Source organism: Pogoniulus pusillus, chromosome 21 (assembly GCF_015220805.1).
Source record: "Pogoniulus pusillus isolate bPogPus1 chromosome 21, bPogPus1.pri, whole genome shotgun sequence".
NCBI classification, from domain to species: domain Eukaryota; kingdom Metazoa; phylum Chordata; class Aves; order Piciformes; family Lybiidae; genus Pogoniulus; species Pogoniulus pusillus.
Window position 1 is genome coordinate 11036307 of NC_087284.1, and position 13202 is coordinate 11049508.

Consider the following 13202-nt stretch of genomic DNA (forward strand, 5'->3'; position numbering starts at 1 on the left):
ATAAATACCCTAATCAGGGAAGTATGCTCCAACAAGGGGTCAAATCCATTTGGATGAAATTCCAGGGCTGCAGGGATAACAATAGCAGGAAGATCGGTCCTTGATTTGGTCCATACTGTCCACCTGTATCAGCATGTTGTTGGCAGATGTGCTGCTGGCCTGTGCTGCCTGCCCTTGGAAAGCCCCAGCTGCTCCTAACACCACACAGAATCAAAGGCTCACTGCAAGTGGAGTGAAATGGAAAAACCTCTCTGTTCATTATGAAATTATTCTATTTCCATCCTGCTTGACCTTCCATCCCCGGAAAGGTGCCTGACAAAAAAGGACCTGGTGGACAAGAAGCTCTCTGTGGGACAGCAGTATGCCCTGGTGGCCAAAAAGAACAATGGCATCCTGGGGTGTATTAAGAGGAGTGTGGCCAGCAGATCGAGAGATGTTCTTCTCCCTCTCCTCTGCCCTGGTGAGATCTCACTTGGAATCTCGTGTTCAGTTTTGGGCTCCCCTGTTGAGGAGGAACAGGGGTATACTTGTAAGAGTCCAACAGAGGGCTAAAAAGATGATGAAGGGGCTGGAGCACTGCCTTATGAGGAGAGGCTGAGGGACCCAGGGCTGTTTGGTCTGGTGAAGGGATGACTAAGAGGGGATCTAGCCAATATATATATAAATATCCGAGGGCTGGGGATAAAGAAAGAGTGGAAAGGCTCTGCTCAGTTGCACCCTGTGATAGGACAAGGAATAATGGCTATAAACCACAGCACAGAAGTTCCACCTCAACATGAAGAAAAAATTCTTTACAGTAAGGGTCCCAGAGCACTGGAACAGGCTTCCCAGAAAGATTGTGGTGTCTCCTTCTCTGGAGACTTTCAAGACCTGTCTGGATGCATTCCTGTGCAACCTGAGCTAGATTATGATCCCGCTCTGGCAGGGGGTTGGACTCGATGATCTACGGAGGTCCCTTCCACCCCCTAACATCCTGTGATCCTGCGACCTAGGGGTGGTGGTTGACAGCAGCTGAATGTGAGCAGTGTGCTCAGGTGGCCAAGAAAGACAACAGCATCCTGGTGAATATCACCAATAGTGTGGCTAGCAGGACCAGGACAGTGATTGTCTCCCTCTACTCAGCACTGGTGAGGCTGCCTCTTAAATATTGGGTTTGGTTTTGGAGCCCTTACTACAAAGTCACTAGGGTGTCAGAACGTATCCAAAGAAGGGCAAGAAAGCTGGTGAAGGGTCTAGAGAACAAATCTTGCGATAAGCATCTGATGGAACTGGGATTGTGTTCAGCCTGGAGAAGAAGGAAGCTGAGGGAAAACCTTCTTGCTTTCTGCATCTACCTGACAGGAGGCTGTAGTCAGTCCCTTCTCGCAAATAACAAGCAAAGGACAAGAAGAAATGGCCTAAAGTTGAGCCAGAGGGGGTCTAGGTAGGACATCAGAAAAAATGTCTTTACTGAAACGATTGGCAAGCCATGGACCAGGCTTCCCAGGGAGGTGGTGGAATCCTCATCCCTGAAAGGATGTAGAAGGTGTGTAGATGGTGTGCTGAGGAGCATGGTTTAGTGGTAATCTGGCAGTAGTGGGTAAATATTTGGACTTAAAAATCTTACAGGTCTCTTCCAACCAAAACAATTCTATTATTCTAAATCTTGTTTTGAACTCTCTGAGGGCTTTAGGTGTTTCATGGGATGGTATGTTAGATATTATGTGAATTCCTGCTGCCCCTTGCTTTCCCACAGGAAAATGCTCCCACATGAATCCCAGCTTGAGCATGCCTTGCATTACAAGAGCAGGTCTCAGACAATCTCAGTTTGTCTGGGTGAAGTTATGCTCTGCTAATTGAGCCTCAAAGCATATAAGGCAATATGCAAGATAGGGTGCATGGGCTTTGTCAGCTGCTTGCTGAGGTCTGGTACAATGGCTTCGTTTGTAGTTCTTCAACTGCTGTTTTTTCCTGCTTTGTTGAAACGTCCTCTCAGTTAAAGTAGGTGTGCAAAGGAACTACAGCCAAGGCACGAGACTGCTTCTGGTCTAAGTGCTGCAGCCTGGAGGTGCTTCTCTGGCCCTGAGACAAGGAGGGAAGAGGGCTGTAGTCGGGAAAGAGCGTGAGCACAGTGTTCACTCGCAGCGTGCCACACAGCGCTCTGCTGGCCTGAGAGCGGCCGCATGGGAAAATTCCACCTTATCAATTTGTGAAACATGTCTTTCTCACCGGAGAAGAGGAGACAGCACTCAGAGGCACAGGCAGGGAGGGGAGGAGTGCTTTCTGAGGGAACTGGGAAACTCCAAACCCCAGTGATTAAGCAAAACAAACCAGAAACTCCTAAGAGGCATCACTGCCTCCAGAAGGAAGTGCATTTTTCTGTCGGCTTAATGACCAGATCAGCCTCATTTCCCTTGTGACTGCTTTGTTTGGGTTTTTCCTTTTCCAGCTGGTGACAACAGTGCACTCATGGAACCATGTCCTGCGCCGTTTCCACTCCTTCAGCTCTTGGAAGGAGCTCGTACTGTGTGCACTCAAATGGTCATTCATAGACCCATGTGCTTGTTTCTCTAGATGTTTAGATGATGCCTTCCCCAAGGAGGAAGTCACTGCAGCTGTATCTTCAGTGGAACATACTTTTGCAGTGAGTGTTTAGACATGTCACTAGGGACAGAACCTGGGGGATGCCTCTGAACAGCACTGGCATTGTCACTCCACATGCCACTACATGACCAATGGGTCACTGCTTTCTCCCTTATAAGGGATGATCATATCTAAAGCAAGCACAAGTGAGCCTTTCCCACAGTCTGGCCTTGCTGGCCACTTGAGGTTTGGGGTTTTTTTCTTTCCCCTTTGCCCAGTGTTTTTCTGCTATTCCTCTCTAACACTGCAGATCATTTATCAAATAGCCAATAATGGCTGAGCAGAGGCCCATCACAGCAGACATCTGCCACATTTTGTTAGCAACAAATATGCTGTGGCTAGTAAAGATGTTTGTAATAGGGGAGTGTTACACAGAACTATCAGCCCCAGTATTTGCCATAAATTCAAGCTGGACTTCAACATATGTTTTTAAAACACTATCTTTCATCTGAAATAGTTGAGGTAACTTTTCTCAGCCTGCCTTGTTTTGGTTGGTTTTTTTTTTTCTACACCCTTTGCTTTGACACTTAAGTCAAATTTCAGCTCTAAATTTGTGCCAGTGTTAGAGCTGTCACTCAGGATGACTAAGCAGACTGACCAGAAGCACAAATGTGAAAGAAAATTTGGAAGTCAAGCTTTAACACAATATACAATGTGCTGGGTATTTGCCTTGTCTTTATAGAATCGCAGAATGGCAGAGATTGGAAGGAACATCTGAGGATCATCCAGTCCAATTCCTGCTGTTAAAGCAGGGTCACCTGAAGCAGGTTACCCAGGACTGCATCCAGGCAGGTTTGGAATTACTCTAGAGAAGGAGACTCCACAACCTCTTTGAGCAGCCTGTTTCAGTGCTCTGACACCCTTACAGGGAATGATTTTTCTCCTTATTTTTTATGTAGAACTTCCTGTGTTCCATTTCACGCCCATTGTCCCTTGTCCTGTTGTCAGGCACCACTGAAAAGAGCCTGGCCCTATCCTCTTGATCCCCACCCTTTAGATATTGATAAGCATTGAGAAGATGCCCTCTCAGTCTTCTCCAGGCTAAACAGGACCTCAGCATTTCTTCATAAACGAGATGCTCCAGTTCAGTCATCATCTGTGTAGTCCCCAGGTGGACTCTGCAGTAGCTGACTGTCTCTTCTGAAGTGGGGAGCCCAGAACTGGACACAATACTCCACTTGTGGCCTCACTAGGACAAAGTAGAAAGAGTTGAAGAACATCTCTTGACTTGCTGGCCACACTCCTTTTAATGCACCACAGGGCACCATTGGCCTTCTTGGCTCATGGTTGATTTGTCCACCAGGATTCCCAGGTCCTTGTCTGCAGAACTGTTTTCCAGCAGGTCAATTCCAAAGCTGTACTAGTATGGGTGATTGTTCCTTCCTAGGTGTAGGTTACTACATTAGCCCTTGAACTTCATGTTCTTTAGATCAGGAAATGTACAGCACATGCAACGATATAAAGTTCCACTGTTTGACAATGATGCCTGTGGTGGAGCGGGAATTTCACACACACACTTGGATTCACCAGGCTAACTCAGATGGTTTGAAAGTTAAGATGAAGCTATATTTACAACACAGGACAACTTTATAAGCATATATACATCATAATTACAATTATATACAAGTTAAAAGTAATACAGAAATTCAGAAATCCCTCCCAGACAAGGAAATCGCCCAGGAGGACTCTCTACCCCCTTCTCCCTTCCCACCCCCCTTGTCTCAGGCAGATAACTAAATAAGCCCCTGTAAAGCTCATGTGATTAATTGCAGAGATCAGAGGTGAGATATCAGAGCCAATAGGGCATCAGAAAGAAAATATTAGATCGAGTTACACAAGGTCAGGCAGAGAGGTGACCAAGGTGAAGTCTGAAGGTGCAGAACGAGAACTTTGTTTATATTTTGGCTTTTTATATCTCTCTCAGCAATCCAGTGACTGATATACACCTCATTATTATTTTCTTTTCACAGTCAAGATCTAATTTTTCTCATTAAAGTATTCCAGTTAGCCTCAAACCAGAACAATGCCTCTGTTGTTGCCTGGGTTGTTGAGAGCAGAACAGCTAAGCCGATTCTTCACTAGTGTGTTTTGAACTACAGGTAAGAAATAAACCCACTTATTAAGGAGGCACTTTGAAATAACTCCCATTTTCCTTTTTCCTCCCCCCCTCCCCATCTGCTTTTCTGCAGAGCTTTGAGTTCATTGCAGACCACCCATAACCTCCGAGCTCTATTTAGCTGTGCATCTGTTCCCTGTGATTTCCAGCTATTTCATCTTCAAACCATTTCTTTCCCCAGCCAGGAGGAGTAGCCATTTTGTGTTCTCCCCCAAACAGTCATTCATTCAAACTGGTGTTTATGTCTTTGAGAAGCTGCACTGGCAGGGCTGTAGTAGAAGTGGAAGAAAGGGAGGGGGGGAAAATGCTAAAAGAGAAAAAAAGCCCAGAGAGCTGAGGTAGCTTCTTCCTTCTTTGCAACTCATTATCTTTCTAGAATCAGGGCTGCATAAAAGCACCATTTAAGGTGCAACCACACAACCACCTATTCAACAATGCCTAAGACTTAGTGATAGGAGCACATGGGCAGAATACTCCAATGTGTGAGATTTGTGTTGCTTACACAACATAAAACCAGCTGCTCCACTTAAGCACTTCACTGTCTTTTAGCATAACCCTCCCTCCTCAGGTTTATTTTATCTTCTATCCCTTATCACTTTTCACACTTGGAATGGGTGGAATAGGACTCTCTACATGCTTCTCAAGTTTTTCTGCTCCTTTAGTGCTGTTTCTTTGTGCCGTGACCCATCCGTGCAGTCATCTCTGGAGCTTCTAAGTACTTTTGCAAAGACAACAGCAGGAAGGCAGTTGCACATCATATAATTTTTTTGCTAGATCCTACAGAAACAATGGCTATTGTTTGGCAGCTAGGGACAAGGAGGCTGCTTTAGCCATGTAATGCTTTAGAGCCTGGGGGTTGTTCCTCGGAAGGTTGAAGTATGTGTGATTCAAGGTCAAAACTATTTGGCAACATCTGTTTTAAAGGAAAGAAGGGAAAGGGGGGGAGAGAAGGAAAGAAAAAATAATAGCCTGAGACTATGGATAAAGATAATGTGCTCATAAGCTCTGACTTTTGTTTCTTCACCAAGAAAACCAACTTTCTCTTTATTCTCCCTATGATTTTGACTTAACAAAATGAGGACACAGCCTCAGGCTGCGCCAGGGGAGATTTAGGCTGGAGGTGAGGAGAAAGTTCTTCACTGAGAGAGTCATTGGACACTGGAATGGGCTGCCCGGGGAGGTGGTGGAGTCGCCGTCCCAGGAGCTGTTCAAGGCAGGATTGGACGTGGCACTTGGTGCCATGGTCTAGCCTTGAGCTCTGTGGTAAAGGGTTGGACTTGATGATCTGTGAGGTCTCTTCCAACCCTGATGATACTGTGATGGTTTCCTTTGGGGTGGTTTGGATTCACAGATGGGTGAGTGAAAATTAACTTCGCTAAGCCAAGAGCTGCATCCTGCAATGAAATATTAATTAACATTGTTCACAATGCTGCAGCGACCCCCAGTTGCAGCATTACAGCTGAAATGACAGTGACATCATGACAGTGAAATAACCCACATCAGCAGCTTTTCCCCGGCTCCCTATAACGCTGCGACAAGGTGCAAGGATGGGGAGAGGAGACAGCTTCCCGGACTGGGGGCACAGCCCCTCTCTGTGCTTAAGAGCGGCCGAGCAGCCCCGGGCGTTTGCCCTGGAGGTTCCGCGCCCGCTCCGTGCCCGCGCAGAGGGAGGCGGCGGTGGGTCCGTCCCCAGCCTGTGCCGCCAGGTGGCGCTGTGGGGCCTCGGGAGGGACAGGGCCGCCCAAGCGCCGCCCCCTGCCGCCCCCTGCCTCCCCCGCCCCGTGCTGGTAGTTAACCGAGTTGCGACTCTCAACACGTCAGCACACAGCCAAAGGGCTCAGGTTGAGCCCGTGTGTTTCCCTGGGGTATTAGAGAGCAGGAGTAGCAGGAGTCCCGCCTTGAAGTGTATTGCTTCCCTTTCAAAGTCAGACTTCCTACATGCATTGCCTCAGACAGTGGTTTCGGTCGGAAGGGAGCTTTGAAGATGGTCTAGTCTAACCCCCTGCACTGAGCAGGGACATCAGGTGGATCATGTTGCTCAGAGCCCTAGACCTGACCTGGAATGTCTTCCAGGAGTGTGGCATCTTCCACATCTCTGGACACCTTGGGCCAGTGTCTCACCACCTTCAGTGTAAAAAACATCATCCCTGTATCTAGGCTGAGTCTTCCCCCATGTGGTTTAAAACCACCACCCCTTATCTGGCCACAACAGGCCCTGCTGAAGTGTTTATCCTCATCTTTCTTCTAGGCCACTTTAAGTACTGAAAGGCTGCAATAAGGTTTTCTTGAAGTCTTCTCTTTCTCCATGCTGAACAACCCAAACTCTCTCAAGCATACTATCATTGCAGAGTTGTTCAAGCCCTCTGATGGTTTTTGTGGCCTCCTCTGGACCCTCTCCAAGAGGTTCGTGTCCTTCTCGTACTGCTGACTTCAGAGCTGGCCACAGCACTGCAGGTGGGGTCTCACCAGAGCATAGCAGAGAGGCAAAATCCCCTCTGTTGACCTGCTGGCCAGGCTGCTCTGGATGCAACCCAGGATATAGTTTGCCTCTGGGCTGTGAGTGCCCATTGCTGGCTCATGTCCACCTTTTCATCCACCAGTACCCCTAAGTCTGCCTCTCAGGACTACCCTCAATCCCACCATCCCCTGGACAGTATCGATACGAGGGATTTGCCCTGGCCCAGGTGCCAGGACTTTGCACTTGGCCTTGCTGAATGTCCTGAGGTTCACATAAGCCCACTTCTGAAGTTTGTCTAAGTTTCCCTGGATGGATGTGTTTCTGCAGGTGTGTCAAGCACCATTCAGCTTGGTGTCATCAGCAGACTTGCTGAGGGTGCACTTGATCCAAAAACACAAACCACAACTGTTCTGTCAGAATCTAGAAAAGCCTGACAGAAACAAATGCTGAGGTATGGGACTCCTCTTCTTACCTATACACGTCCTCCTTCCCTGCTTTGGCACTGACACTTTGGTTGGCACACTGTAACCACCCATCACGTCTGTGCAAGGATGCAAGCTCCTTCGGTAAGGCAAGGACATGTGCTGCCCACTCTCTCGCCTCTGCAATGGAAATGGTGACCTCTGGCTGGGTAAGGCAGGAGCCTAGGGACAGTCACCTGTCTCTGCAGCACTCTGTAGACTGAGGGTCTGAACTCATCACAGATGGACCTTTTCCTGTGTGCTGTGTCAGAGCCAGGGGATGCTGCTACCTGAGTTTTTCTAATTCTAATCATAGAATGCTAGGCATAGGAAGGGACCTCTGGAGATCATTGAGTCCAGTCCCTGGATCAGATTGCACAGGAGCACATCCAAGCAGGTTTTGCAAGTCTGTAGAGAAGGAAACTCTACAACTTCTCTGGGTAGTCTGTTCTAGTGCTCTATGATACTTGAAGTAAAGAGGTTTCTCCTTAAGTTCTAGTGAAACCTTCTGTTTTCTAGTTTGTACTTGTAGCCCCTTGTCCTATCACTGGCCACCGCTGAAATGAGACCAGCCCCATCCTCATGCATTCCACCCTTTAGATAGTTTTATGCATTTATAAGCTCCCCTTCTCAGCCTTCTATTTTCTAGGCTGAAAAGCAGCAGAACTCTCCTGTTTCCAAACACAGAAGTGGTGATTGTCACGGGTGAACTTTTCAGTGGCAAATGTGCCTTTCACCTGACAGCTGGTGATGGCATCGTCGCTACGTGGTTCCTTGAGACAAACCTGAGCAAACCTATCGAAATGAAAAGCAGGTATGTGCTGATATGTATTTGTAGGTTTTTGCCTCTTCTCCTTGAGAAAAGCAGTCCTCACCAACAGTGAAAACAAATTGTCCTCCTTACAGGTAGCTGTGTTTGTCTCAGGTGTAGAAAAAGATGGTATTTTCTTACATGTGTTTTGTTCTCTGGTTAGTGAGGGAATTTACCCTCTGAAGGTGAAAGGAACTTGAATGTGTGCTTAAATGTTTTGAGAGCATTTGATAGAAGGTGACATTGGAAACACCAAATATTGTTATTAAATTAGATAGCTCAGAACTATTATCGGGCCATATCCTTGAGGTTTTACTCAGGCCCATCTTTTTACACACCAGTGTCTGGAAGTTAAACTGAAGTGTATCAATACCTCTGGGATTGCTCTTCAGAAGCATTGGACTCTTTATAGGGTAGGGTCTCTGGAGACTTCAAAAAGGCCAAGAACTTTATTTTGGAGGTTGTTACAATGCTTGGCCTACTGTCATTGTATTTGCTGTTTTTCCAGATGATTCATTCAATCACAAACTGTTCTTAGCTGTAGCTTTCGTTTGAAAGCATGACTTGACACTGGGGTTATTCCCGTGAACCCCACAGCCAATACCTCTCCCTCTGAGGTAGGCAGGTAATCAGGAAGGTTACATACTAACAAAAATGAGTATGAACCCATAAATGAATACAGGTTTGTTTTTTTTTCCAGCATTTACTAAGTCACATGCCTGGGAAGTGGGTCTTAGTTTGGCTCTCATGGTTGATTCTAAGCCTTCTCTTACAAATACTCCTGAGACTCTCTGGCTGATTCAGTAGCACAAAATATTTCAATCTCGTGCCCTGCCAAGTGAACACAAGGTCTCAAATTGAATTTCAGCCTTCCTGGGCAACTATTTTAGACACTTTGGTAAAATGTAAATGCTTATTTCCTGCGTGCCAGATCCTGGCCCCTTATCCGTCAAAGTAAATCTTTGGTAGTTCTGCTGAAGACTTGGAACAATTCTAAATTATGTTATTGAGGTCAAATTGTGACCCTGAAGGTCTGGCAGAGATACAAACCAAGAAATTTGTGTGGGAAATTGAGGAGGGAATGAAGGAGCATTTGCCTGTGCTTTTTATGGGAGTAAACTGTGACAAAGGTGTGAGCAAAGATGAAAGCTCCTGGAAGTGATGGATACTGTTTTCCAGCTGTTTCTGCTGGAAACAGCTCTGCGTGCATATGGGATGAATCCTTATTTTCTGAGGATATTCTGTCTCTAATAACAACCAATTTTTCTGTTACTTCCCCTGACTGTCTCTGTCCCCCTTGCTCCCTCCAAAGAAAATTGCTTAATCTCGTAAAAAGAAAGTGCAGGAATAGGATTGAGTCTGGGTAGGGTTGTTGTTGGTTTTTTTTTTCCCCTCTGGTGAATTTAAACCTTCATTTTATCTTTGCCAAACAAAAGTGGTAGGTCTAAATAATATTAGGTAATTGTGGTTGTCATACTCCCACTGCTGGTGGAAAAAAAACGAATTGCTGTTCTTTCACCCGCGGGTTTCAGCAGCGGTCCCTTGCTCTGACTGCAAGCCTGTTGTTTTCCTCCAGATTGAGGCTGCGTACGGCCGGGCAGCATGAAAGGATTCCTGTGCAGCTGCACTGGGTGAGTGGGCGGGCATCTCATTCAGTAATAACATCTAATTTATACAGCCATGAAAATCTACAGCTATAAATAAACAGCTCTGACTGACTTTGTATACTTACTCAAAATATAATCAGTGAGAGAAACAGGCTGAAAAGAGAAATCTGGTGTAAACGTTGTAACAGACTGATCCTTGCTCAGAGTGCCTCGGTAAGGCCTTCTTGAAATCACTGGGAACACGCTGGGCTGTAAATGGCCGTGCATGTTTTCTTCCTCACAGGTATCACAGTACTACAGCATCAACAAGGTTGGAAGAGACCTCACAGATCATCCAGTCCAACCCTTTACCACAGAGCTCAAGGCTAGACCATGGCACCAAGTGCCACGTCCAATCCTGCCTTGAACAGCTCCAGGGACGGTGACTCCACCACCTCCCCGGGCAGCCCATTCCAGTGTCCAATGACTCTCTCAGTGAAGAACTTTCTCCTCACCTCGAGCCTAAATTTCCCCTGACATAGCTTGAGGCTGTGTCCTCTCGTTCTGGTGCTGGCCACTTAAGAGAGCAACCTCCTCCTGGCCACAACCACCCCTCAGGTAGTTGTAGACAGCAGGTCTTCAGGTGCATCAGAGAAAGGAGCAAAGCAAACCTGGGATCCCAGCAGTTCTGTTTTACGGGCAGGGGTTCCTCATTGCTTTCACAATGCACATGTCTAAGGAGGTTTTTCTTCCCCTCTAGTCTGCCCTAATGAGACCACACCTGGAATACTGTGTCCAGTTTCAGGCTCCCCAGGTCAGGAGAGATAGGGACCTGCTGGAGAGAATCCAATAGAGAGCCACGAGGATGGTTGAAGGACTTGAGCATCTCCTCTATGAAAAGAGACTGAGACCTGGGGCTGTTTAGTCTGGGGGAGAGAAGACTGAGAGAAAACCTGTGTATAAGTGTTTGAGGGGTAGGTGTCAAGTGGAGGGGGCCAATCACTTTTTGGTGGTCCACAGCAATAAGCCAAGGAGCAATGGGTACAAACTGGCACATAGAAGATTTCACCTCAACATGAGGAGAAACTTCTTTATAGTGAGGATGGTGGAGCACTGGAACAGGCTGCCCAGAGAAGTTGTGGAGTCTCCTTCTCTGGAGACTTTAAAAATCCACCTGGATGCATTCCTGCATGGACTACCCTAGGGAATCCTGCTCTGGCAGGGAGCTTGGACTTGATGATGTCTGAAGGTCCCTTCCAACCTCATATATTCTATGATCCTGTGACTGAAAGCCAGACTCTTAGGCCAGCTTTTGGTAGGACATATCAAAGAGCAGTGCCTCTTCCTTTACAAGTGCCTCTTCCTTTATGAAGAAACAACCCTTGCCATGGTTCTTCTCAGACTCCTGGAGTTCAGAAGCGCAGTCACCTTGCCAGATCCTGGAGGTAATCCTAGTGTGAGCAGCATCCAAAGGCAAGACATGCCATTCTGCTCCTCGGGTTGGATGTGGAAAGAACTATCCCTCTGTGCCAGGGCCAGGCTTTGTTTGGAGTTTCTGACATCTAAACCATTTGCACTGGACTATCAGTGCAAAACAAAAGAATTAAAAGATATATAGAGAAAAACACCCCACACACTTGTACAGGGTGTCTCCTGAATGTTCTCCTTTTCCCTAAGTTGCTTCATCTTTTTCCTTCTATCCACTTGCCTGAAAAAATGTCCTTTGATCAGCATTTCCTCAGCTAAATTCTTTCCATGTTGTCCTTTAAGTTCAAGGGAAAAGGGAGGGTGGGGGTGGTGATGCTGCTTCCATTACCCTTAGGAAGTTAGGTGGAGCACGTTATGTGGATAAACTGGGAAGTACTGAATACACGCATGTCTTCCATTGAGTTAACATAGTTTACGGTCTAGCCCTAGTGTGTTAACTTTCCAGACTACAATTTTATCAGGTGCTTAACATGTGAGAAAAACAACCTCATGTATACACTTGTTATTTTTTATTGCCCACAGGCAGCTTACAATGTGTTTCGTTTTCACTAAGCTCCAGTGGCATTCGAAAGCTGAAAATAACACCTCAGTGAACTGCGTGCACAGTAGCTCTAAGCCAGGGGTTTTGGCAATGAAGACATTCAAGTACTGCAACTAGCTTCAAATCCTCATTTAAATGCAAGGCTAATAACAGAGATCTTTCTTTTTCACATGGACCATTAAGGAACACTTAGGCCGTTGTTGGTTTTGTCTGTTTATTGTGGTTTGAAAAGCAGATCTCCGGTGTTTTAGATGTTAACGAGATGTTGAGGCTAATAACAGAAATCAACTATATTGAGCAAGATTAGTAAACATGTGAATGGAGTGTAATTATATGGCAGGCAGCTTTATGTTAAACAGTGCTTTAAATTAACATGCTTTCTGTCAAAGCAATCATACAGTCAGTATAATTAGGTTACTTTTGCTACGAGATTAACTGAAACCAAGAAAAAGGAAGAAAGTCTTGCATTTACATTGCCTGTTAGAATGGAGGGGAGATATGATGCATATTAATATTCTAGCATGTTTCTCATTAGAAGAACTTGGCTTCATGGTGAACTCTCTGAGCAGACATTCCTAATTACAACCCTTGTTAGCCCAATTTGTTATCTAGCTAGCTTGGAAGTCACAGCACTGTTAAAGTTACCCCTCCTCTTAATTTCTTCCAGACTTTGACAAAGGGCAATCCAAACACGAGCTGTCTTGCACTCACCAGGCTTTTGCAAAGTGGTGCCAAGCTCGTGGGGGAGTTCATTTACCATTGATGGGCACATCCTCACGTACATTGTGCAAGAGATGAGAAATCTGTGTCAACAGATGAAGACAATTTTCTTATTTATAGCAGTTGCTGAGTTATCATGTAAGAGGCAAACATTTCATATTTTCCATCAGTTTTCCATATGTCTCATGACATAATGGCTTCACCAGAAGCAGCAATGCATTGGAGAAAGGATTTATCGCAGCTGCATTTATTTTCCTCTGCTTCATGGCTTCAGCATCCATGGAGAGATAGTTTGGCTTGAAGAAGATGGTTCACTTGCCTTTCCGCCTGTAGTCCAGTATTACTATTGAATCTCCTGGTTGGAGGCAAAGGAGGGAGGATTACTGGATAAAAAGGCAC

The 13202-nt window shown here is 46.0% G+C and overlaps 1 protein-coding gene and 1 long non-coding RNA gene across 3 annotated transcripts in view; one reads left to right on the top strand and one right to left on the bottom strand.

Annotated features, from left to right (window-relative positions):
• LOC135184812 (uncharacterized) overlaps window positions 1-13202 on the top strand; it is a 41083-nt gene that overhangs the window by 24681 nt on the left and 3200 nt on the right. Inside the window, exons 1-2 of one of the 2 annotated variants that reach the window (XR_010306191.1) lie at window positions 8320-8471; window positions 10045-10099. This is a non-coding gene — a long non-coding RNA (uncharacterized LOC135184812). Of the gene's footprint in view, window positions 1-8319; window positions 8472-10044; window positions 10100-13202 lie in introns of those variants that run through there. The other variant, XR_010306192.1, reaches the window with a different exon arrangement.
• The window catches only part of ADTRP (androgen dependent TFPI regulating protein), a 35830-nt gene continuing 34712 nt past the window's right edge, over window positions 12085-13202 (bottom strand). The window contains exon 6 of the mRNA XM_064160925.1: window positions 12085-13158. Coding sequence (XP_064016995.1) covers window positions 13115-13158 — 44 coding nt within the window. The 3' untranslated portion in view covers window positions 12085-13114. The remainder of the gene's footprint in view (window positions 13159-13202) is intronic.